The 26,280-nt window shown below is 37.8% G+C and overlaps 1 protein-coding gene across 1 annotated transcript in view; it reads right to left on the bottom strand.

Moving 5' to 3' along the window:
* KLKB1 (kallikrein B, plasma (Fletcher factor) 1) overlaps nt 1–17,301 on the bottom strand; it is a 43,092-nt gene extending 25,791 nt beyond the window's left edge. Inside the window, exons 1-3 of the mRNA XM_006882282.1 lie at nt 17,232–17,301; nt 7,706–7,868; nt 1,897–2,003 (exon numbers count right to left, since the gene is read on the bottom strand). Coding sequence (XP_006882344.1) covers nt 1,897–2,003; nt 7,706–7,868; nt 17,232–17,289 — 328 coding nt within the window. The 5' untranslated portion in view covers nt 17,290–17,301. The remainder of the gene's footprint in view (nt 1–1,896; nt 2,004–7,705; nt 7,869–17,231) is intronic.
* Between the last annotated feature and the right edge of the window lie 8,979 nt (nt 17,302–26,280).

Genomic DNA, 26,280 nt, shown 5'->3' with positions numbered 1-26,280 from the left:
AAAAAAATTCAACACAAACACGGCAAAAAACAAATTTAATTCTTGATATTGAGACTTCCATATTGAAGTCTGAATTATTTGATCTTCTCCAAAATGGGCTTCAAGTCTTCTCACTTTCAGCAAGCAAGGTTGTGTTATCTGCATAATGAAGGCTATTGATGAGTCTATTTGATCTTGATGCCACATTCTTCTTCATAGAGTCTGGCTTCTCAAATGATTTTCTCAGTCTACAGACTGAATAGGTATGGAAAGAGGATGCAATCCTGACATACCCTTTTCTTAATTTTAAACCATCTAGATAAACTTCTTATTATTGTAAAACTCTTATTTAAAGCATTTGGGACCTAGAAGGTGGACCTTTTTGTTCAACAGTTGTTTAGAGCCTGGGGACCTCTTCTTTAAAGCAGTTGGGATCCAGAAGGCAGGCTTTTTTGATCAACAGATGTTTGGGCCCAAGGCAGCTTTTGGGCCTTGTGTGAAACACAGCAAGGATTCATCAGAGACTTCCATGTGATCTTAATAGCTACACGTGGGATGTTAGCCCAGCATGTCAGCCATGAGTCTCAGCCTGAACACTTCAGTACCCTCCCAGGAGCAAATCCAACCATAATATATTCAGGCTTCAACTGGATCTGATAACATGATATTTGTATGCTTAATTTGCTATTCTAGGAAGAAAGATTGTCCATTCACTTCTGAAACATAACAGGCCTTCAAAAACCCTATGTGGTCGCAAGAGACTCAACAACACATAACAACAATAACAACATTTTGTTATTAGATGTACAACACTAAGTTGCCAGTTTGTTGTATTTGGGGAATTCATTATTATTAATACAGCCCTTGTCTGTCAGTTTACTGTACTGAGGTAAGTTTTGAGTTTCCATGATACTGAAAGTTATGCCTCTGGTGTGTCAAATGCTATATTAGGATAGGAAATATAAATTAGAAGTTTGAAAACTGTGTCATAGGACATCCGGAGCAACAAATAACAAAATGAAGGCTTATAGGGGTCCTGGTTTTCACTTTTTCTGAGATGTATTAGTCTTAGCAAGACTTGCAGAGCCTAATGCTTCAATTTGCTTTAAATACATACAACAGAATTTCTTAAATCTCTACACTATTGAGATATTTAGGCTTGTTGTCAAGATTTGCCAGTACACCTTAGGATCCAGCAGCATCTCTTGTTTCTACTCACTAGAAGCCAATTTCATCCCTCAGTTTTGAAAACCGAACAGCTTCCAGGCATTGTAAAATTTCCCTTGGTAGAGTAAAATCAAGAACCAATGAGAAGTACTGGTGTACACACTACTCACAAAAGAAACGGTAAAAAAAAGAGTGTGCTCTTAAAAATTCTCTGGAACCAAAGAGAGACGATTGGTTTGGATGCATATTTACTTTCTGCAAATTACAGACTATTTACCTATCCACATATACATAGATAAGCACACATACATATACAAACATCTATATTTGTATACAAACACATGTATATATTGTTATGTGCCATTGAATCACTGCAACTCATAGCGACCCTATGTACAACTGCCCTAAACCCTTCTCTGTCCTGTGCCAGTCTCACTCTCTCTGACACACATATCGCCAATTACCCCAGTCATTGAATCAATCCACCTCATAGAGGGTCTTCCACTCCTGTGTTGTCCCTCCACCCTCCCAAGCATGACGTCCTTCTCCAAGGATTGGTCCCTCCTTGCAACATGTCCAAAGTATGTCAGATGAATCCTCAGAATCCTTGCCTCCAACGAGAAGCCTGGTTTAATCTTATATCTATTTTGGGGGTGTCCTTTCCATAAATTTCTGTCCCAAATTTCTGTAAAATTATTCTAATCTAGAAACATGAATAATTCAAATATAGGTAAAAATTTTACAACTCACCACTGATTCGAGGACCACAGTGCTTTAAAGAATGTCCAGAAATTGCACCTGCCTTTGGGACTCTTTCAAGAATTCCAGTTACACTTTCTTTCAAGTAGCAACCAAACCTGTTTTAAAAATTAGTTTGAGGTAGAAAGAATAGTAAGCAGGTGGTGATATAATGTCAAATATTTTCTACAAACTAAAAACCGAACACGTTTCTGTTATATTGTAGTAAAGTACATTCTTATAGGCAATTAGTTAGTAGTGATCATTTCGATACCTAGCCTAGGCACCAATTCTTATTTGGTCTTCATTATCTCACTTGCATATGAAACCATTGAAAATATCATGACTTGGATCCAGAGTACTTAATCTTTAAATTGGCATCATTGATCTTAAGCATAATAAAGAGATCAAAGACAACAAATTTCCCAATGAAATTTCTGACCCCCCCCACACACACACCCAAAAAAAGGTAGAAACACCTGGATGTGCTTACTAAGTTGTTCCGAGAAATCTGGAGGACAACCACTTGGCCAACTGACTGGAAGAGGTCAATATTTGTTCCCATGCCAAAGAAGGGTGACCCAACAGAGTGTGTAAATTATCGAACAATGTCATTGATATCACATGCAAGCAAGATTCTACTGAAAATTATCCAAAAACGACTGAAACAGCACATCAACAGAGAACTGCCAGATGTGCAGGCTGGATTTAGAAGAGGTCATGATACTAGGGATATTATAGCTAATGTTAGATGGATCTTGGCAGAAAACAGGGAATACCAGAAGAATGTGTACCTGTGTTTCATTGACTCTGCAAAGGCTTTTGACTGTGTGGATCACAACAAACTGTGGCTGACTCTGAGCAGAATTGGAATCCTAGAACACTTGATCATGCTAATGCGACACCTATTCTTGAACCAAGAGGCAGTCGTCAGAAGAGAGCAAAAAGAAACTGCATCATTCAAAATCAGGAAGGGTATCCACCAGGTATGTATTCTGTCTCCATACCTTTTCAATCTGCATGCAGAACAGTTCATCCAGGATGCTGGACTGTACCAGGAGGACTGTGGCATCAGGATTGGAGGAAGAGTCATCAGCAACCTGTGTTATGCAGATGACACAACCCTGCTTGCTGAGGAGGACCTGAAGCACTTTCTGCAGAAGTTCAAGGACTGCAGCCTTCAATATGGATTGAAGCTCAACATCAAGACAACAAAGATTCTCACCACTAGGCCAATTGGCAGCATCATTATGGATGATGAAGAGGTTGAGATTGTTAACAATTTTAGTTTGCTTGGCTTCACAATCAACACTCTTGCTGCCAGCAGCCAGAAAATCAAGAGATGAATTGCATTGGCAAAGTCAACCGTCAGGGACCTCTCCAGAGTACTGAAGAACAAAGACGTCAGGCTGGAGACTAAGGTGTTCCTTATCTGGGCCATAGTCTTCACAATTGCATGCTTTGTGTCATAGAGCTGGACAGTGACTAGGAATGATAGAAAGAGAATTAATGCCTTTGATCTTTGGTGCTGGAAAAGAGTATTGACTATACCATAGACTGCTAGGAGGACAAACAGATTCATCCTGGAGAGGGTGAAACCGGGCTGCTCCTTGGATGTAAGGATTCTGAAGCTTCATCAAACATATTCTGGGCATGCTGCAAGGAGGGACCAGTCCTTGGAGAGGGACATCATGTTTGGGATGGTGGAGAGACAGCACAAGAGAGGAAGACCCTCCATGAGATGGATAGATTCAGTGGTTGGGGTAATGGGAATAGCTGTGTTAGAGACAGTGAGGTAGTTACAAGACAGAGCAGGGTTTAGAGATCTTGTACATAGGGTCTCTATGTCTTGCAAGTGACTCGACATGCAACACCAACAGTAGTTTATTTACAAAATTTGAATATATTGTTTTCAAGAACAAATTCTTCCAATTTCCCATACCCCCTCCCCTTCAAATTATACAACCCTATGATTAATCTCCACCTTCCCTTTCACATCCACATGCCTCTGCTTCCAACATCTCCCACCCCTCTTGGATCCTTATACTCATTCTACAATAATTATTTTATACAATATTTATCCTTGAGGGACTGACTTAGTTCACTCAGCATAATGCTTTTCAGTCCCTCCCAAGTTAGGTAATAATTTACAAAATCATCGCTCATGTGTGCTGCATTATATTCCACTGTATAAATGTATCATGATTTCTCAATCCATTCTATTGTAGTTGGAGGCTTGGGTTGTTTCCATATTCTTGCGATAATGAATAATGCTGTTGGGATCATTAGTGTACAAATCTCAGTTTGTGCCTCAGTTCTCATTTTTCTCAGGGTATATTCCAAGTAGTGGAATAACTGCATCACGTGGAATTTCTATGATCGGATTTTGAGGAAGTGCCAAACTGCCTTCCAGAATGGTTACACCACTTCCTAATTCTACCTACAATATAGAAGAGTTTCTTTCTTGCCACATCCTCTCCAACATCTATTACTTGCTTCCCTGTTAAACTTTGCCACTGTTACTGGAGTGAGATGGCACCTCATTGTTTTGATTTGCTACTCTCTTTTTGCCAGTGATTTGGAGCATTCCTTTATGTGTCTGTTTGCCATTCAAATATCTTCCTCTGTGAACATTCTTTCCATGTCTTTTGCTGATTTTGTAATTGGGTTATCAGACTTTTTCTTGTGGAGGCTCAGGAGTATTCTGTAAACTTTTGTTATAAGACTCTTTTCTGAGATGGTATTATTAAATGTTTGTTCCCAGTCTGTAGGTTTTCTTTTCACCCTATTGGAAAAACTTTTTGATGCACACACGGATTTAATCTTTAGAAGGTCCCATGCATCAATTTTGTCCTCATTAGATTGTGCATTTCAGGTTGTATTTGACAGTCTCTTTATATCTTGGACTAACACTTCTAAGCTTGATCCCAGTTTGTCCCTTATGAATGTTACGGTTTGGGATTTATTCCCAGATTTCTGATCCACCCTGAGTTAATTTTTGTGTATGGTGTGAGATGTGGATCCTATTTCAGCTTTCTGCAGGTGAAAGTCCAGTTTCACTAGCACCATTTGTTGAAGAGGTTATCATTTCCACATTTGATAGTTTTGATTTCTTTGTAAAATATCAGTTGACCATATATAGTTGGGTCTATTTCTGGATTCTCAATTCTGTTCCATTGGTCTATGTGCCTGTCATTGTACCACTACCATGCTGTTTTGGTTACTACTGCCGTGTAATAGGTTTTGAGGTCAGGGAGTGCTATCCTTCCAACTTCATTTTTGTTTTTCAGAAGTTTTTGCTTTTTCAGGGTCTCTTCCCTCTTCATATAAATTTGATAAATTCCCTTTCAATCTCCTTGAAAAATGAATTTGGTATCTGGATTGGAATTGCATTGAATATGTAGATTGCTTTTGGTAGGATTGTCATTTTTACAAGATTGAGTCTTCCTGTTTATGAAAAGGGTACATTTGCCCATTTCTTGATGTCTTTTACTGTGTCTTGCAGAAATGCTCTGTAGTTTTCTTTGTATAGGTCTTTTGTATCACTACTTCAGTTCACTCCTAAGTATCTCAATTTGTAGTTGGCTATTGTAAATAGTTGGCTATTGTAAATGGTATGGCTTTCCTGATTTCCTTCTCTGAGTTCTCTTTGTTACTATAGAGGAATTCTACTGCTTTTTGGATTTTGATCTTATATCCTGCCACTCTACTAAACTGGCCTATTAACTTTGACAGTTTTTTGTTGAGTCTTTCTGTTGGGGTTTTCTGTGTACACTATCATATCATCTACATATAGTGACAGTTTAACCATCTCTTTAGGGATCTGAATGCCTTTTATTTCCTTCTCTTGTCATATTGCCTTAGCAAGCACTTCCAATATAATATTGAAAAGAAGTGGTGACAGTGGGCAACCTATTCAGAAATATTTTAGAATCAAATTAAAGTGGTAACAAGGTACCTCCCAGATATAGTCCAGATTTCTGTACAAATATAACACAGACACTTAGGTAATGTTTATCTTATTTTTAGTTCTTAAAATCTAATTCTTAGTACTTAAAATAGTCCTTAATATTCAAAGTCAAATATAACAAAAAAAGCTATGATTATGGAAATAGGAACAACCAAAAAGAGTGCATTTAAATATTGACAAAGTTTATTAAGTGAAACTATGATTAACATCTTTAAGAGCATCTTTCTTAACTAAAACAGCTTTTAATTACGAATTATTTTTCCAATGTTCTTTTTATTTCTGTCAGTTAATATATACACATTTATATGCACAAATGCATACAAAGAACGCACCTCCATTTTTAGTTACTCTTTTGTTGTCACACATACTACATTACATCCACTCACATTATCAATAAAATGTTGTCATATAGTCTGTTTTCTTAGGATTCTGTTATCTACAAATGTGATAATTAGTGAGAAAATAGTATGTTTCCTTTAGCACATGAAATAGTCTTCTGTTAATAGTTCCTTTAATTTTTAAATTTTTATATTAGTTTGCACACAAAATTCATATACATTGTGCTTCATTCATGTACATTGTGTTTCACACATTCCTTCATTCACATTGTGTTTTATAAAATACATTATGTTTTATAAAATAAAACACCATTGCATTGTGCCTCATACCCCATCTTTTCAGGTAGCCATTGGCTCTTTCCTCGTCCCATCTGGCCACCTACCTATACTATCTTAGTGATTTCCCACCTTCCCTATATTATGTCCCTTTGTCTCTCCTTTCCCCTTCAGACTTTTATACACATCTTACTAATTATATTTCTATTTTTAGAGAAAAATAGAACTAAAACACAAACATAGGTTTGTGTAACTATGTTCATAGTGTCATACACAATCAGCCCTTTATTGAGATAATTCTTTAGTCCAAGGGTTTTTAAACAATTTTCCTATGCCCTGGCATAGATGATTACCTTCTACTACTTTAAGCAAAGAGAGTTATTGTTTAAAATGCAGAATTTCTAGGCCCCAGAGTCTTAGGTTCAACAGCAGGGATTTAAGAGAGAGTTATTATGGCAGAAAAGGTAGAGGGTCTGCAAAAAAAAAGGGAGACCCTTAATGAAATGGATTGATGCAGTAACACGGTGGTCTTATGCATGACATGACCATGAGGATGGTGCAGAATGGTCAAGGTTCAAATTTGTTGTTCATAAAGTCCATATAATTATAGGAACCAATAACAACAACAACAACAGAAAAACCTGCATGTACAAAAGTCACTTAAGGTGATTCTGAGAAAATTTCTCCTTGGTAAATATTTGTTGACTATTTTTTTTGTCATCTGCATACATCTGAGAGCTGAATAATAAGTAAGGATGACAGAAAAAGAATCGACGCCTTTGAGCTGTGGTATTAGAGAAGAGCAGTGAACATCCCATGGATTGCCAAAAGAATGAACAAATATGTCTTGGAGAGGGTGCACCAGAGTGCACTTTGGAGGCAAGAATGATGAGGTTTTGCCTCACATAATTTGGGCATGTTGCTAGGAGGTGTTATTCCTTGGAGGAGGAAATGATGCTCAAAAAGGTGAAGGGTTGGCGAAAGAGAGGAAGATCCTCAATCAGGTGGATTGACACAGTGACAGCTGCAATGGGCTCTTGTGTGTCAGGAAGTGTGAGGTTGGCCCAGGATAGAACAGGGTTCAGATCTTTTGTTCATAGGGTCACTATGAATCGTGCTTGATTTTACAGAAACCTAACAACAACAACAATTATTTTTTAGCTTAATGCTCATTTTTTTACATAAATCTGATTTCATTTCGAAAAGTAGCTGACTTCCTCAATAATGACACATTTACCTTTTACGTGGGTCGTTAGTGGAGCTTGCAGGAAGAAAACTGAATAACAAACACCTGGGATGGAAGGTACACATCATCCGACAGTGTCGTTCACTTGGAGTATACATGGAGATTACATCCCCACCTCGGAAGAAAGTATTCTTATACAGCTGCGTCTGGCATCCTGTAATTTGATTTTAAAACAAAATCATTAATTTGGAATAGATGAATGGAATTATTTTATTAGAAATGCATTTGCATCTTGAAGCTTTTTTTACTGAATAACCAGGAAGATTTTAATGATTGAAGGTGACTGAAACAAGTATTAAGACATGAAGCTTAACATCAAGAAAACACTGGGCCAATTGGCAGCACCATGATAGATGGATAAGATTGAGTTTATTTACAATTTTAGCTTCCTCGGTTCCACAATCAACACTTTTAACACCAGCAGTCAGGAAATCAAAAGATGAGCTGCATTGGGAAAATCTGCTGTCAGGGACCTCTCCAGAGTACTGAAAAGCAACGATGTCAATCTAGAGACTAAGGTGTGCCTAATCCAGGTCATGGTCTTCATAATTACTTGTTATGCTTCAGAAAGTTGGACAATGACTAAACATAACAGGAGAAGAATTGATACATTCAAATTGTGGTGCTGGAGAAGAGTCTTGAACATATTATGGACTGCAAGATAATAAATTGGTCTGTCTTAGAGAGAGTTTCTCCTTGAAGGCTAGGATTTTGAAGCTCTGTCTCACATGCTTTGGGCACATGGCCAGGAGAGATCGGTCCTTGGAGACGGAAATCACGCTTGGAAGGGTGGAGGGGCAGAACAGGAGAGGAAGTCCCCAGATGAGATGAATTGATACAGTAATTCGGGCAATGAGCTTGGTGTGTCTGAATAAGTGAGACTGGCTCAGGGCAAGGTAGGATTCAAAGCTGCTGTATATAGGGACCCTCCGGGTCACAGGTGACCCTCAGTGGCACATAGCAATAACAAAAACAGTGTTACCTAATGCCATTTTCTAGATACTTATGTCTGAGACACTTAGAGGATTTTTCCTAATCATACAATACTTTAGCACTTAAATGATCACCTTGTAAATAAAACTCTGCTTGCTTTCTGTCTGTGCACTAACAGGCTATGATGACAGCATTTTAATAAAACAATGATGTATGATGTTTTGAAGTAATTTTTCTTAATTAATATCTCCATAAGTTTCTTACAGCCACTCTATAAGGAAAGCTAAAGCAGACTTTATTATCTGTTCTAATTTAAAAAAACAAAAGAAAGTGTAACTAAATCTCAAGGTGGTAGAGACTTGCCCAAGATCACCTAACTAATGAATGCCCTGGGGCATGGACCAAGTTCTTCTGGGTCCCATGGTCTCCAATTATTTTTCCTTTTTCTAATGTGCAAAGGTAAGATTGTTTCTAATTCTTAATTTAATTTAAGCTAAGTAAACATTTTTTGGTGTTTACTAATTTAGGAATGAGTGCAGAGAAAACAGTGTATGTGTAAATATTACAAGTTCATTTTTCAGGTAGTTTTAAATAAATGGTTGCTAATAGTGAATTAAAAATAATTTTTAAACTATTTATTCTTTTGAATTATTCAGGACTCTAATATGTAATCAACTGAAAATTTACTATTTTTTAATATATCAATTTAAGTTTGCCTTGAAAGATACACCTTGAAGTCTGTTTAAAAAACCTCAACCTCATCTTGGAGAGCTGTTTAGGTTTGTCTATTCACTACAGCAGTTTTAGTAATATCCGTTTTTACTGCTGTCCAGGGAATGTCCATACAGTGTAGACAGCAAGCATTTCATTAGCATTGACAATTAAAGTTTTCTTTGCACAGTTCTGCTTCTCCAAGGATTCCAGTCCTGAGGTCTCTTGTGACTGTCAATCCTTAAAAGACTGATCACCTTCTTCTCAGAGGTATGACTAAGATGATTATCTTTGGGTAAGGTTTTCATTTAGAAAGAGCACAGATATCTTTAGGGGAATTAAAAACAAACAAACAAACAACCCAAAGCCAAAATACCACATAAAGACTTCTGGAAATACAAGTGACCAAGTGATTTCAATAGATTGTATGGATATTTTTTTGAGTATTTTGAGTTGTTGGCAGTATTCATTATAAGGAGGTCTGTTTTGAATACAACTGATGTTTTGACTTCTTCATAATTTTCCAGGCTTTACTTCCCACTGTCATCTCAGTGCACACACTAGAATTGCTGGGCTACTCTGGGAGTTGCCACTCTGTAGATAAACTTATATGAATGAAGTGCCTTGTGATTCAGTATGTGGTTGGACAGAAAGGAAGGTGACTAAGAAGGACCAAATGTGGAGTGACAAAGTTGACTGGGAGGAAAGTTCTCATAGATGGTTCATGCTTATCCTCTCAAGGTGGTGGTACGATGATAATGATATCGGGTTTACTCGTATTGAATTTTAGAGTTTGTATAAAGCACTATTACAAAGCTCCTCCCAGATGATCTGAATGAAAAAAAAATCTGATCAGTCTTCTTTGGTAAATATTACAACCAAGAAAACTCCATGGGGCAATTCAGCACTATCTCATAGTTTTACTATGAATTGAATTCAACTTGACTGTACATAACAGCACAATAGCAGTAAGTATATAAGAAAAGGTTGAAAATACGTATCTATAGGTGTAAAAACAACTAGATGCCATTTTGTCTACTAGACCAGAAAATATTAAATAGTAGGCCATGGTACTAGTGATATTATAGCTAATGTTAGATGGATCTTGGCTGAAAGCAGAGAATACCAGAGGAATGTGCATCTGTGCTTCATTGACGATGCAAAGGCTTTTTACTGTGTAGATCACAACAAACTGTGGTTGACTCTAAGAAGAATGGTAATCCCAGAAAATTTAATTATGTTTATGCTAAATCTATACTTGAACAAAGAGGCAATCGTCAGAACAGGGCAAGGAAACACTGCATGGTTTAAAATCAGGAAGGGTGTCCCCCGGGGATGTATTCTGTCTCCATACCTATTCAATCTGTATGCAGAACAGTTCATCCAGGAGGCTGGGCTGTATGAGGAGGAATGTGGCATCAGGATTGAGTATCTTCCTCCTTCAATGACTCTCTGCACTACTATGTATGGTATCTTTTTTCAAAGGTTAACTCCCTTGATAATATGCCCAAGATGTGAAAGACAGTGTCATTCCATCCTTGCTTCTAAAGAACACTCTGGCTACATTTCTTCCAAGACAACTTTGTTCTTTTAGCAGTCCATTCTGTATTCTATATTCAATATTCTTCAGACACACAGTATTCTTCACACACATTTCATTATGTGCTGCTTATGAGTAACAAAAGCCTGTGAGACTTGGTTTCAGGATGAATCAAGGAACAAGCTCATATGCAGCTGGAAAAATCAATTTCACATTAAAAAATCTCTGAAGATAATTTTAAAGCATAGGTAACAAAACATTCCAAACATTTAAGCTTTTGTATTTTGCTTTGTTGTTTTTTTGGATTTGATTTTATTTTTCAAACATTTTTAACAGACATATGTGAGTATATAGCCCTAGTGGCCTAGTGGCAAGAAGTTGTGCTGCTATCCCGAAGGCATGAGGTTCTAATCCACCAACTCCTCCATGGGAGAAGACTGGGCGATCTCCTCTTATGTGATTAACCGTCTCTAAAACCCCCCAGAGGGCCAGCTATGGGTTGATTCTGACTCAATGGCACACAACAACAACAGAAAAATATATAAAGATGTGTATACAAAATAGTACATATAGGACATGTATTTGTTTTCTAAGGTTATCTCACTATCACAGTATGACAAGTTTAGGAAAACAGAAAACTATTGTCTCACAGACTTATAAGATAGAAACCTAAATTCAAGGTTTCAAAAGGGTAATATTTTCTTATAAGATTTTTGAGGGATAATCTTTTGTTACTTCCCCAGCTTCTAGCCTCCCAGTTATTCCTTTGTTTGTGGCAGCATAAAGCCAATTTCTGCCGTTATCTTCATCTGGCTACCTTGCCTCCATGTCTCTTTTCATATTTTTTCAAGAAATAGGATTGAAGTAGCCATAGTACACTATCATTTCTCTTCTATTGCTTCTATTTCTCTTCAACATGAAATGAATTTGTATGCTGTTAATTATGGTTCAAAGAGCACTAAGAAATGAGGAGGCAGGTGGAACAACTGTGAGCTGGAGTGGGGGGGGGTGTTTAAAAAACTTCCTGCTGAAGAAATTAAAAAAACAGAAGAAAACAAAAAAACACCTACAAAAAAAAACCAAATCCAACAACCTGGAAGACAATTTGCTAGTCCTAGTAGACCAGTTCAGGAGAGAGGCAGGTTATAGGATCAACATAAAAAAAATCAGTTAGATTTTTCTACAAGCAACAATGAAAACACTGACAAGAACATAAGAAAAGAAATACTGTTTACAATGGCAAACTAAAAGTCAAAATAACTAGGAATAAACCTAACTAGAGTTTTGAATAAGGGAGCTCTCATGGCCTAGTGGCAAGAAGCTGCACTGCTTCCCCTGAAGGCACGCAGTTCGAGGCCACCAGTTGCTCCGTGGGAGAAGGAGGGATAATCTCCTCCAGTGCAATTAACTGCTTGAAAACTCACTGGATGGTCAGTTGTGGGTCAGTTTCAACTCGATGGTACACAGCAACAGAGGTTTGAATACACCAGGTGCTCTGCAATAGAAATATGATCTATCTTCTTCTGTGTGATTTACTGCCTCTAAAGACCTATTGGAAAGTCAACTTTGAGTTGGTTTTGATTTGACAGTACCAAACAGCAAAAAAAAAAATCAGAGACACAAAAAAACCTATTTAAGGGAAACTACAAAACACTACCACAAGAAACAGTAAGAGATCTAGACGAATGGGGGTGGGGGGGAATTCCATAAAAAAATGTTCAATATTTTGAAAGTGACACTCTTATTATAAGCAATCTATAGGCTCCATACAAAATGCAAATATCAATATCATTGTTCAAGGAGGTATGAAATTTCCAATTTCATATGGAAAGGAAAGATACCCCCAAATAAACAAAACTCTCTAGAAAAGTTAGAGCAATTCAAGAAGCATCATATCCCCTGATCTCAAAACTTGTGGCACAACCATAATAATCAAAACAGCATAATTTAAGTACATAGACAATGAAATAAAATTGAGAACCCAGAAACAAATCCATCTATCTATCTATGGCAAATTGATATTCAACAAGAAAACAAAACCCGTTAAATGAGAAAATACTGCGGACAAAGCTGGATATCTACCTGCAGAAACCTCAACAGGATCCACATTTCACTCAACACACAGAAACCAAATCAAAGTGATCAGATACCTAAAGGTAAACCCAAAATGTATTAATACCACAGAGAAAAACTCAAAAGTCATCATCTAAGACTAAATAGGCTAACAAACAAAATCAAAATGCAAACCAGGAGAGGACAAAATCAACAAATATGATTTTCTAAAAATCAATTATCTGAGCCCATAGACCAGAAAAAATACTTGGCAATGACATTCCAGATGAGGAATTCATAGCTTCAGTGTACATAATACTACAATGTCTCCACTAGTCTGACAGGAAATTTCGAAGACATCTGCCTGGTTGACTGACTAGAAGAGATTCATATTTGCTCCCATTCCCAAGAAATGCAATCCAACAGAATGTGGAAATTACTGAACAATATCATATGCAAGCAAAATACTGGTGCAAATCATTCCTTTCGGACTAGAACACTACATAGACACAGAACTGCCAGAAATTCAAGTGGGATTTAGAAGAGATGTCAGATAGAGCTTGGTTGAAAGCAAAAAATGTCAGTTATGTCTATTTGTGCTTTATTTACTATATAAAGGCATTTGTTTATATGGATCATAACAAACTAAGGCTAACCTTGAAAAGAATGAGAATACCAGGACAGAGGCTATTGTGCAAACAGAGAAAGCTAACACCACATGGGTTTAAATTAGGAAAGTTATGTGTCAGGGTTGTATCCTTTCTCCATATCTATTTAATCTGAATGCTGAGCAAATTATTCAAGAATCTGGACTCTATGAAGAAGATTGTGGTATCAGGATTGGAGGCAGATTCATCAATATAACATTTGTTACGTGGATGATACAAGCTCGCTGCTGAAAGTGAGGAAGACTTGAAGCACTTGCTGAAGAAAGTTAAACACTTCAGCCTTCTGTATAGATTGCATTTCAATGTCAAGTAAAAAAATTCTTTCCATTGGACAGACAGACATCATAATAGATGGAGAAAAGATTAAAACTGTCAACAACTTCATCTTACTTGGATCCACAATCAATACTCTTGGTAGTTGCAGTCAGGAGATTTGAAAATGCATTGACAATGTCTACAATCAAGTACCTCTCTCTAAAGAGCAATGATGTTAGTTGAGGAGTAAAAGTGCACTGATTCAGGATATGTTACTAGGAGAGGCTATTCTTTGGATAGGTACAGTGTGCTCGAACAAGTGGTGGGATGGCAAAAGAGAGAAAGACCCAGTGGATTGAAACAGTAACTACAGAAATGGGCATGAGTATGTCAGAGATTGAAAGGTGGGCATAGGATAGAAAAGAGTTCAGATATGTTGTTCATAGATTCTCTATGAGTTACACTTGATTCAAAGGCATCTAACAACAAATAATAGCATCAGTGCCCCTAAAAGAAAATGACTGAGAATTGGCTAAAAGACATGAAAAGTCACTTCACCAAGTGACTTTTATTTGGTTTGCCAACAAACGCATGAGGAAATGTTCAAAATCACTAGCCAGCAGAGAGACGCAAATCAAACAACAATGAGATCCCATCTCACCCCAGAAGTAGTAGCAAAGTTTAATAGGACAGCAAACAATAAATATTGGAGAGGGATGCAGAGAGAGTGAATCCTCTTACACTGCTGATCGGACAACCACTATAGAAGACAGCCTAGTATTTCTTCAAAAAGGTGAATATAGAAATCCTGTATTCCCAGTTATTTCACTGATTTTCATCTTGCTTGGATTCACATTCAACATCTTGGGATCAGCAGTCAGGAGATTTGTAGACATATGACATTGACAATGTCTACTCTCAGGGATATTACTACAGTCCTGAAGAGCAATTACATCAGTGTAAAGACTAAGAGATACCTGACTCAAGTCACATTTTTTCAAATCACCTGATATTCATTTGAGAGCTGAACAATGAATAAAGATGACAGGAAAAGAGTCAGTGCATCTGAGTTGTGATGTGGGAGAAAAGTGCTGAATATCCCATGGACTGCCAAATGAACAGCTGTCTTCAAGAAAGTACAACCAGGGTGTTCTTTGGAGGCAAGAATGAAGACACTTTGTCTTACATATTCTGGACATGTTGTTATAAAAGGCTATTCCTTGTAAAATAATGCCATACTTGAAATGGTATAGGTTCAGTGAAGGAAACGAAGGTCCTCAATGAAATGAATTAACACAGAGTCTGCAGCAATGAGTTTGAATGTGTCGGAGATGATCAGGATGGCACAGGGGTTCAGATTTGTTGTTCATAAAGTTGCATACTTGATTTGACAGCACTTAACAACAACAACAAGAACATTGCACTACTAGGAATATCAGGAAATCAGAGCTGAGACAAAATTAATAAAATATATACACCTATGCTCATGGAAGCATTATTCACAATAACAAGAAGATGGATACAACCCAAATGCTCATCACAAAGGAATAAATAGAAAAATTACGATACATTACACAGTGGAATATTATGCAGCCATAAAGATCAATGAAAAAAAATGTAAAAAACTACCTAACATTGGTGAATCTTAAGGACATGATGCTGAGTGAAATAACCCTGTCAGAAAAGGGTATATATTGCCTAAGACTGCTATTGTGAAAATAGGAGAGTGAATGAAGGGTGGTGGTAGGAAAGAGCAGAAATAGAAAATAGATAGATAGATAGATAGATAGATAGATAGATAGATAGATAGATAGATAGACACTGTATAGGACCAGAGAAGAATCCACATAAGGACAATACAGCTATTGTCATGAGCAAATAGCGACAAGATATGTGTCACTGTTCAACAAGAGGAGTATGCTAGGAGGAAGGAAGGTGAAAGAAGGAGTGATGAAAATCATTAAGACAGGAGAAATTATAAATTGGGTGGGGAGTGAGGGAATAGGCAAGGTGAAATGGGGACTTGAAAGACAGGATGATGAAAGGCCTGGATCAAAAGTAATTACATAAAACACAATGCATATGAATGATTGTACAAAATGCAAAGTACATGAAAGAAACACAATGGATATAAATGACTGCATACAAACAAACAAACAAAAACCCTCAAAAACCAACCAAAAAACCAACTTCCTCCTGAGGGAATGCAATGTCTTACAAATGTAATCCTAACCTAAGAGACATTTATTTTAGCCTTACAGGTTAAAGATAAGTAAACAATCATTTTTCAGTAACATGAAATCCACACAAAGTGAGAGAAAAACGAAAATTTCACTTAGTACTGATTAGTGAAAATCAATGTTAAGTATCATCCTTATTTTATGAAAATGAATGACATGCATGGATCTGATGTTGGAAAAATACTCAGCCAAGAGTGTCAAATGGATATCTTATAAAGTTAAATCACTTTTATTAATTAAATAATTCCCCAGCGGTTTAAAATTATTTAAAAAGTATATATCTGATAACCTTTGGGTTGGACCCCAAAAATCAAACCGATCTCCCCAATGTTAAGGTTTTTTTTTCTGTAAAAGCAGTCCAAACCAAGTCCATTGAATTGATTCTGATGATGACCCGTCATAGAACCTGAGGCTGAATATTTTTTTAAAGTTTTTATTTTATTATTTGTGTGTGTGTGTGTGTGTGTGTGTGTGGGTGGGTGTACCGTCAAATCAGATCTGATTGGTAAAGGAGGAGGTTGTCCCTCCTTCTTCGGCAGAGCATCTGGTGGATTTGAACTGTGCGCCTCTGGGATTGCAATGCAGCTTCTTGCCACTAGGCCACCAGAGCTCCCCGAGGCTGAATATTTATGGGAGAAGACTTCTCATAGTTCTCCACTGGAGCAGCTGGTGGATTTGAACATCTAACTTTCAGAAAGCAGCAGCACAATATATAATTACTGTGCCACCTTTTAAACATTTGGATAAAGTTGACTTTTTTAACTTTGATAACAAAAGCAGAAAGCTGATCTTTAGTTCATCTTGAAATTTTTATTGTGTAGAGTTTTGCTAGATAATATTTTCTATTAGCATAGTCCTATAACAGTATGCATTCCTGGACTTCCCTTCTTGATCTGTGGTTGTTAGTCAAGAAAAAAAATATACAGAAGTGGAACTTGACTCCAAACATTAACAGGACATGTGTCCTGATTTATCACGAGTTCCTTCCTTTTCTCAAACTGTGTGTTCCGTAATTTCCTCCAAACGTGGAATGTTTTACCTAACTACTCTTCTATCACAAATCCTACTCTTCTCTATCACAAAACCTTAACTTTGTGTCTTGTAGATAATCCACTTACCACAGGAAACTGTCGCAAACAAGGAAATGAAATAAGCTGCTTGCCAGAATGAAATCATCCTAAGAAACAAAACAACATGTGGATTACTCTATATTTTTATGTGTCTGTATTTTAAATCTAGTTACCCAATTATCAGTATAGACAACAGGCATTTTTCTGTACATTTTGTGCTGAAGGACCTTAAAAAATTGATCAGACCTTTCTAACACACAAATAGAGACATCTAGACTATTATTAAGTCTATTACTGATTTACATTCTAGGTTGTTAATAATTTTGGAAAGGCAATTAATTAGATAAAGAGAAAGACAACTGTGATCAAGTCTCTTCATTTGGGCAAAAATAAAAGTATCATAAATAAAAGCAATTAATGTATCTCCAAATCCCTAAGTATAAAAAAAAAAAGCAGCTCTGAGAATAGTCAAATTCATTTCTCATTTTCAAGCTGGTCAAGTACCATCTTTGGTTTGAAGATACATTACACTTAAATATTTTCATATGTCAGAAGCTTGGCTCCTTATAGACCCTCTTCACAGGAAATTAGAGCATAAAATGATAGTTTTTTTACAAAGAAAAAACAGGTATGTACTTTTAAAATCACTTTATTTAGAAGCAATCAGGATAATAGAAATTGTCTACCTTAAAGCACAGTGGCTGAGCTGAGGGTGTCTTCTTGTCATTTAAAAATGGATGGGCTTCAAGCTCCTCTGGTGTGGCTCTGTGGGCAATATTTGCCTGGCTTCAATATAGACTCTAGTTTTCTGCCAACAGTCTAGCTTTTTGCCCTGTCAACATATTCCGTGAATGTCCCAATCATGTGTTCAGCAATCTTTTTAACTCGATTAACTATTTCGTGTTAAGACCACACAATTCATGACCAGGTTTCCATGTTTTAAAATGTTTATAGCATCCTCAGTTACTTGGAGTCCTAAAGTTTAAAAAGCATAGAATTGGAATTCTTACACTGGAATTAAATGGTAGTGCAACTGAGTAAAAGAAAGGTGTGAACAATTCATTCTGGAAAGTTCATTTAGTAAATGTTATCTATGCCTCTTTTACTCTATTCCAAGATATACAACTAGAATTTTAGATTTGGAAAATATTTATTCAATCTTTAGCTTCTCCTCAGGAGATACATTGGGAAGGTCCATTGTCAAAGACCTCTTCAAATTACCAAGGAGCGATGATGTCAGTTTGAAGCTAAAACAGAGGACATTATAATTGGTAAAACAGACAGGCAGGGCAAAAAATGAAGATTTTCAACAAGATGAATTGACACAATGGCAGCAATAGGCTTAAACATAATAATTATGAAGATGGTACAAGGGAGACTAGTATTGAATTCTGTTGTACATCGAGTAGCTATGAGTTGGAACCAACTCGTGGGTACCACAACCAAGAAAGTAAATTAATCCATTGACTTAGAGCCAATACTCAAAAAGCTCACTACAGTTGAGTCTGTTCCAACTCATAGTGACCTGAGACTATAAATTTTCAAGGGAAGAGAATGATCATGGTTCTCTGTTAGAGCTTTTGATGGCTTTGAACTCCCAGAGATTTGAAGTGTTTAACTGGACTCCACAGGGACTAGGCCACCAGAGCTGCATGAGAAGGGAGATTGTTCAAGCAGGCCAGTCTAATCTTATGAGTACTTTGTGCAGAGGGATTCTTTACCTGCACCTCTCCCTCCACCCCTACTGTTAACATAAGAAGTTAAAAGAGTATAAGGAGAGACTCAGTGAGAGGGAGATTTATCACAAATGAAATATTCCATTGGTGTTTCAGATAGAAGGATCACGTTGCAAAGACCAGAAAACAATATCTTAAAAAATCCAAATATTCACCAAGAGCCAGCAAAAAAAAATTAGTGCAATGGGTGGTGTTGTTTTGACTCTTAAAGCATTAATATTGTTTGTGTCACGACATCATGAAATGTCCTTAGGAAGTGCTGCATCTAGGCGGAGATTTCCCTAGTGCCCATCATTGAGCACACAGAAATAAAAGGATGTTGCTGTTATGCTGTCAGGGTACCAGTAGGAGCAGCAATTAATTAAGAGACTTATGGCTTAAAAAACTGAAGTATAATTTCATTCCTACCAGAATGTGCCTACGACTCGACAGCACTTAACAAGATAAAAAGAGACCAGTTGGCCTAGCGGACCGAAAGCGATGCTCCCAAGCCACAGGTGGGTGACTCTAATCTGCGGCCCTAAGGCCCATCTTTAATTGCTTTTGGTGAAACACTCTTCTAGGTCATATAGCCCTGGCGTGTCCGCCTGCCATACAGAGGTAACTTGTGGTTACTGTGAAGCTGAACACTGTGACACTAACGTGTCAAAGGCAATAACGGTTACCCATGGTGGACAGCGTTTGGTGGCGCTCCCCGGTTAAAACAAGCTTGGAAGCAGGAGTGGCATACACTCCCGTAAATAGCTTGCCTCCGGAAACCCTGCAAACCTGGAGAAAGGATGAAAGTCATAAACGCAAAGTGTCGAGGACTTCTGTTCATAGGGTTGCTATGAGTCACCTACCTACCACTCAACAGCACTTAATAACAACAACAAGCAGAATGTGGTAATATGTAAAAAAAAAATAATTGCACTAATTGGCTTGAAAACCTTAATTTACTGTACTTCTAAGTATGAAATTTAAAAATTTCTATATAACTGAGTACTGCTGTTGTTGTTATGTGCCATCAAGTTGCCTGAGACTCGTAGTGACCCTATGTACAACAGCCCTAAATCCTGCTCTATGCTGAGCCTACCTTATTGTCTCTGACACACCACCCCCGGTACCCCAGACACTGAGTCAATCCATCTCATCAAGGGTTTTCCTCTCTTGCACTGTCCTTTTATCCTCCCAAGCATAATGTCCCTCTCCAAGGACTGTAAGTACGTATGTTGTTGTTGTTGTTAAGTGCCATCGAGTGATAGATGACTCATAGCAACCCTATGAACAAGACTTGACACTTATATAACTTTGGTCATTATTCCACGCTCATAGAGTTTCCAGAGGCAAGCTATTTTGGAAGTGGATGCCACTCCTGCTTCTAAACTTTTTTAATCAGGAAGCTCCACCAAACACTGTCCACGATGTGTAACCATTATCACATTTGACACATCAGTGTCTCAGTGTTTAGCATCCAGCAACTATGAGTTACCTCTATACAGCAAATGGACAGACCAGTGCTATACACCTTGGAACGTTTGACCCATAACAATTAAAACCAGGTCTGAGGGCCACAGATGAAAATCATTCACCTTTCACCTTTGGCTTAGTAGCATGACTTTCGATCCACTAGGCCAACAGGGCTCTCTTTGGTGGTGGTTGTTGTTGGTATAGACATAAGTATCATCTATATAAAAGAATAGAGAACTCTGCTGGGTTAGTGGTAAGGAGTTGTGCTGCACACCCCAAGGGCACAAAGCTCAAATCCACCAGTTGCTCTGTGGAAGAAAAATGAGCACTATCTTCCTCCTGTGGGGTTTACTACCTCTGAAAATCTGCTGGAGAGTCAGGTATGAGTCAGATCTGACACGACAACACAAAACAAAGACATATACACAGAAAAAATGTATTTTGTTTCTATGCATATATGTTATTGTTATGTGCTGTCGAATTGCTTGCGACTCATAGTAACCCTATGTACAACAGGCCTAAACTCTGTTCTATGCCAATCCCACTGTCTCAGACACACTATTTTAAGAACAAAAACACATTCAAGAAATAAAACACTAAGGGAAGTCTAAGTATTATAAAAATATCTATTCCTAATTAGATGAAGATTGTTAAAGTAAAAAACGTTATCATTTTTAAATGAATAATAAAATGTCACCACTGGTTGTCATAAAGAAACAAAAGCTGCTTTTGTGTTTTGTCGAATTGATCACATAATCCTTCATAACAAGTACACGTATCCCACTGAGTTTTCTACACAGTATTTTGTATTTGAGCAGATATCTTTTTTTTTCTCCAGAGGAGTGGCTGGTGGGTCTGGGCTCCTACAGAGGGTTAGTTGTGCAACTCCATATGGATTAAATCACCAGAGTTCTCCAGTTTTGGTTTGGTTTTTTGAAAATGTTCTTTTCCCATGGAGCAACTGATAGGTTAGAAACACTGACAATCTGTTGAGTAGCAGAGTGCTTCACTGATGCTTTGTAAGGGATACTGAAATAAGCTGATGTGAAAAAGATGGAGTCAATAAATGTGAACACTAAAAAAAAAAATCAGGAAAATAGCGGTGAGACAAAAATAAAGAAAAATGTACTATTATGAACATTCTAAAGATGAGTTGAAATATGAGTGTATCTAAAGACTGGGACTTCCTGAATAAATTTGGGGAAGAAGAAGAAATTCATTTAGTGAATTTCTGCACAAGAAACAGAAAATAATGTAACTAGTCAGTTATTAGAGAGAAGAGTTTTTCCCCTGAAATTTGCAATGCAGCCAGGCTCAAGGAAAATAGAATGAATTGAACTGGAGCAGGAAATTGTAATTTATTAGTCTGAATATATATCAATAAAGGTCTAAGGGATTGTTATAATAGGTTGCACCTAGCTTCATTTCAGGGAGCTTTGTTAGCTTAGTGGCAAGGAACTGCTGCTAACACAAAGGTACACAGTTTGAATCTACCAGCTGCTCTGAATGAGAAAGCTGGGCAATCTTCTCCCACATAGTTTCCTGCTACTGCAAACCCACTGGAGGGTTAGCTATGAGTCAGTTCTGACTATATGGTACCCAACAACAATAGCTTCATCTAAACTGAAGCACTGTACTTTTAATTTGCATATTATCTAGAATGACATTCTCTGTGTCAGCCAATTCTTTTTGGTATAGGAGCTCTATACTCCTTCCATCTTCTTTTGATGCTTCCTAGGTCATTGAACATTCTGCCTTCAGCAGCCTAAGTACTGCAACTCTAGGCTTGAATCTGTTCTTCAGTTCCTTCAGCTTAAGAAATGCTAAGCTTGTTCATCCGTTTTGATTTTACAACTGCAGGGCCTTGCATATTTCATTATAATACTTTGTCTTCACAGGATGCCTTTTGAAATCTTCTTTTTGTCTCCTTAACTTCTTCATTTCTTCCCTTTGCTTTGGCTTTTCAGTGTTCTAGTGCAATATTCTGCATCTCTTCTGAAAACCATCTTGGTCTTTCCTTTCTCTGTCTGCAGTGACTTCTTGCATTCTTCATGAAAGATATTCTTGATATCCTTCCACAATTTATCTGGTCTTTGCTCATTAGTGTCCAGGCTTTAAAGCTGTTCTTGAGATGGTCTTTCAATTCTGGTGGAATAGATTAGAGGTCAAACTTTTATATTTTTGTGGATTGGATTTGATTTTCTTTAGCTTAAGTTTGAACTTGCAAATAAGTAGTTGATGATCTATTACACAATCAGCAGCTGACCTAGTTTTCACAGCTGATATTGAGCTTCTCCAATGATTTCTTCAGCAGATGTAGTCAATCTGATTCCTGTGTAGACCATCAGGTGAAGTCCTTGTGTTTCTTATAAAATGTGTTTGCAGTAAGTTCAGGATCAGGAAAGGTGTGCATCAGGGATGCACCTTAGATTCATACTTTTTCAATCTATATGCAGAACAGATCATTCAGGAGGTAAGACTTTATGAGAAAGGATGTGGCATCAGGATTGGAGGAGGGCTCATCAACAATTTGTGTTATGCAGATGACACAAAACTACTTACTGAAACTGAGGAGGGCATGAGGCATCTGCTGCTGGAAGTCAAGGACTATAGTCTTCAACATGGATTGAAGATCAACATCAAGAAAACAAAGATTCTCACTACTGGACCAATTAGTAGCTTCATGATGGACGGAGAAAAGATTGAGATTGTTGATAAATTCAGTGTGCTCGGCTCCACAATTAGCATTCTATTGGGAAAGTCAGCTGTCGGGGACATCTCTAGAGTACTGAAGAGCAACAATGTCATTCTGGAGACTAAGAAGCACATGGTCCAGGCTATGGTCTTCATCATTACCTGCTATGCATCTAAGAAATGGACAATAACTAAGGATGATAAAAGAAGGATTAATGTCTTTGAGTTGTGGTGCTGGAGAAGGGTGCTGAACATACTATGGACTTGTCAACAGGTCTGTCCTGTAGAAGGTGAAATGGGGCTGTTCCCTGGAGGAAAGGATTTTGAGGCTCCATCTCACATACTTTGGACATGTGGCCAGGAGGGTCCAGTCCCTGGAGAAGGACATCATGCTTGAAATGATGGAGGGACAGAATGGGAGAGGAAGACCCTGAATGAGATGAACTGACTCAGTGACTGGAGAAATGGGATTAAGTCTGTCTGAGACTATGAGATTGGCTCAAGATATGGCAAATTTCAGAGCTAATGTTCACAGGGTTGCAGTGAGTTACAGGTAACTTGATGACATAATAACAACAACAATCTAGAATAAGTGTTTTCCAAACTCATTCCATTTACCAATTTTAGTATCATAGCTCATATATTCTTTATATGTATGTTCAGAAACCATCTCCTGCCCCAATCCCAAACAATTTTAACTGGAAGCTCCAGCCCATGAATGCATGTGATTGGTCCGTTTTACCTGCAGTAATTTCAAAGGGCAGCTCAGGAAGACAAAGCAAAGTATTATAATGAAATGTTCAGAAAGTCAGAAAAACTTAAGGGCTGAACTCACTTAGCGTTTCTTAAGCTGAAGGAATTGAAAAACAAATTCAAGCCACTGATGCAAAGACTTAAGAATGCTTTGGGCAGAGTGTTAAATGATCCAATAAGCATTAAAAGAAGAAGGAAGGAATATACAGAGTCACTGTGCCAGAAGGAATTGGCTGACACAGAAGAATTTCATGAAACAACATAAGAGCAAGAGCTTATGGTGATGAAGGAGGATGTTCAAGCTTCTCTGAAAGCATTGGCAAAAAGCAAGGCTCCAGGAGTTGACGGCATACCAATCGACATATTTCAACATACAGATGCTGCCCTGGATGTGCTCACTATGTTGTTCCAAGAAATCTGGAGGACAGCCAGCTGGCCAACTTACTGGAAGAGATCACTATTTGTCCCATTCCAAAGAAAAGTGACCCAACAGACTGCAAAAATTATTGAACAATATCATTAATATCACACAGAAGCAAGAGTATGCTGAAAATTATACAAAAACAACCAGAGCAACACGTCAACAGAGAACTTCCAGATGTGCAGGCTGGGTTTAGAAGCGGTTGTGGTACTAGGGATATTATAGCTAATGTTTGATGGATCTTGGCATTGTGCCCAAAATATATCAGATGAAGCTTCAGAATCCTTGCCTCCAACGAGCAGCCAGGTTTCACCCTCTCCAGGACAAACCTGTTTGTTCTCCTAACAGTCCATGATATATTAAGCACCACAGCTCAAAGATATCAATTCTCTTACTATTATTTGTAGTAATTGTCCACTTCTCTCCCCAGCCTGATATCGTTGCTCTTCAGTATTCTGGAGAGGTACCTGGATTCCTGTCATGACAATAATACCTAATCATATATCCTTTTAAAAAGTTCTCTCCTTCATCTGTTTCAATGCAGTATACATAATTTATCTCATCTTTCTCAGTCTCTCCCGAACCCCGATGTCATTCTTGTTTTGCAACAGTGGCACTATGAATAGTCTTTAAAAGACACAGCGATCATTTGTATATTTGCTGTACTGAACAACTTGAAGTTTTTACATTGCTGAACACTGTTCCCTAGCCGTGTCGAATACCATAATGGGTACCCATTATGTACAATGTTTGGATGAGCTTCCAGACTGATTCATGATGGGAAGCAGGAGTGGCATCTACTTCCTAAACTAGATGCTTCCAAAAAATCTACAAATTCTCTTATAAATATGCAGAAACTATGTTAATTATAGAACAACGGAGTTCAGGTCTTTTGAGCAAAGCTTTCTCTAAGTTGTATTAGACTCAACAGCACTTAACCACTGCTAAATGAAACTAATACTGTTATATCTGGAGGAACATTCCTCCACTTTGCACATCACTCGGTCAGTGTATGAAGTAACCTTGTTTTGCTGTGGTGCTAAATCTTGTGTCATGGGGATATCAAATACCATAATGGTTTCCCATTGTGGACAGTGTTTGGTGGAGCTCCTGGTTGTAAAACAGGTTTGGAAGAAGGATTGGCAGCCAATTCCTAAACCACATGCCTCTGGAAACTCTATGAACTTGGAGGGGAAAAAAAAGATAACTATGGAAAGGCATTTGGTCTTTTGTTTATAGTGTCGCTAAGAGTTGACCTTCACTTGATGACATTCAACATCAAAAACATCTCCTTAGGGAGCACTAGTGGCCTAGTGGCAAGAAGTTGCACTGCAATCCCAAAGACGTGCTTAAAATCCACCAGCTCCCACCTGCTCAGCAGGAGAAAAATGGGCTATCTCCTCCCATGTGATTTACTGCCTCTGAAAACCTGCTGGAGGGTCATTGATGGGTCAAATCTGACTCAATGGTACACAAGAACAACAACAGCAACAGTATCCCTTTATTACAAAACAGGTCAGCAGTTCAAAAACTAACATTCCTCAGGAGTCTATGTCAGTAATGTAGCACCAGTTCAGTAGTCCATTGACTCCTGACTGACTCAATGCTTGCCACTTCGTGATGCTTTGCTTTTAACATATTCCCTGACAGTCCTAATAGATTATAATTTGTGCTATGAAGCTGAGGGGTGGGGGGGAAGTGCTGCAATTTCTTTTCTGAATTTTTTTGTTTTACTATCAAGGAAATAGTAAAGAGCTGAACAGAAGATTCCAAAAGGCTGCTCGGAATGACAAAACAAAATATAACAATGAAATGTGAGAGGAGCTGGAGTCAGAAAGTCAAAAGGGCCGAACTCGCTCAGCATTTCTTAAGCTCAAGGAACTGAAGAACAAATTCAAACCTAGAGTTGCTACAATCAAGGATGCTTTGGGCAGAATGTTAAGTGATCCAGGAGGTATCAAAAGAAGATGGAAGGAATATACTGAGTCATTGTATCTAAAGGAATTGGCAGATACAGAAGAATTTAATGAAAGAACATTTGAGC

The sequence above is a fragment of the Elephantulus edwardii genome, unplaced genomic scaffold (assembly GCF_000299155.1).
Source record: "Elephantulus edwardii isolate Elephantulus edwardi_28Jun2011 unplaced genomic scaffold, EleEdw1.0 scaffold00018, whole genome shotgun sequence".
Taxonomy (NCBI): domain Eukaryota; kingdom Metazoa; phylum Chordata; class Mammalia; order Macroscelidea; family Macroscelididae; genus Elephantulus; species Elephantulus edwardii.
The sequence above is the reverse complement of the archived record's forward strand: the minus strand, read 5'-3'. Positions and strand labels throughout refer to the sequence as shown.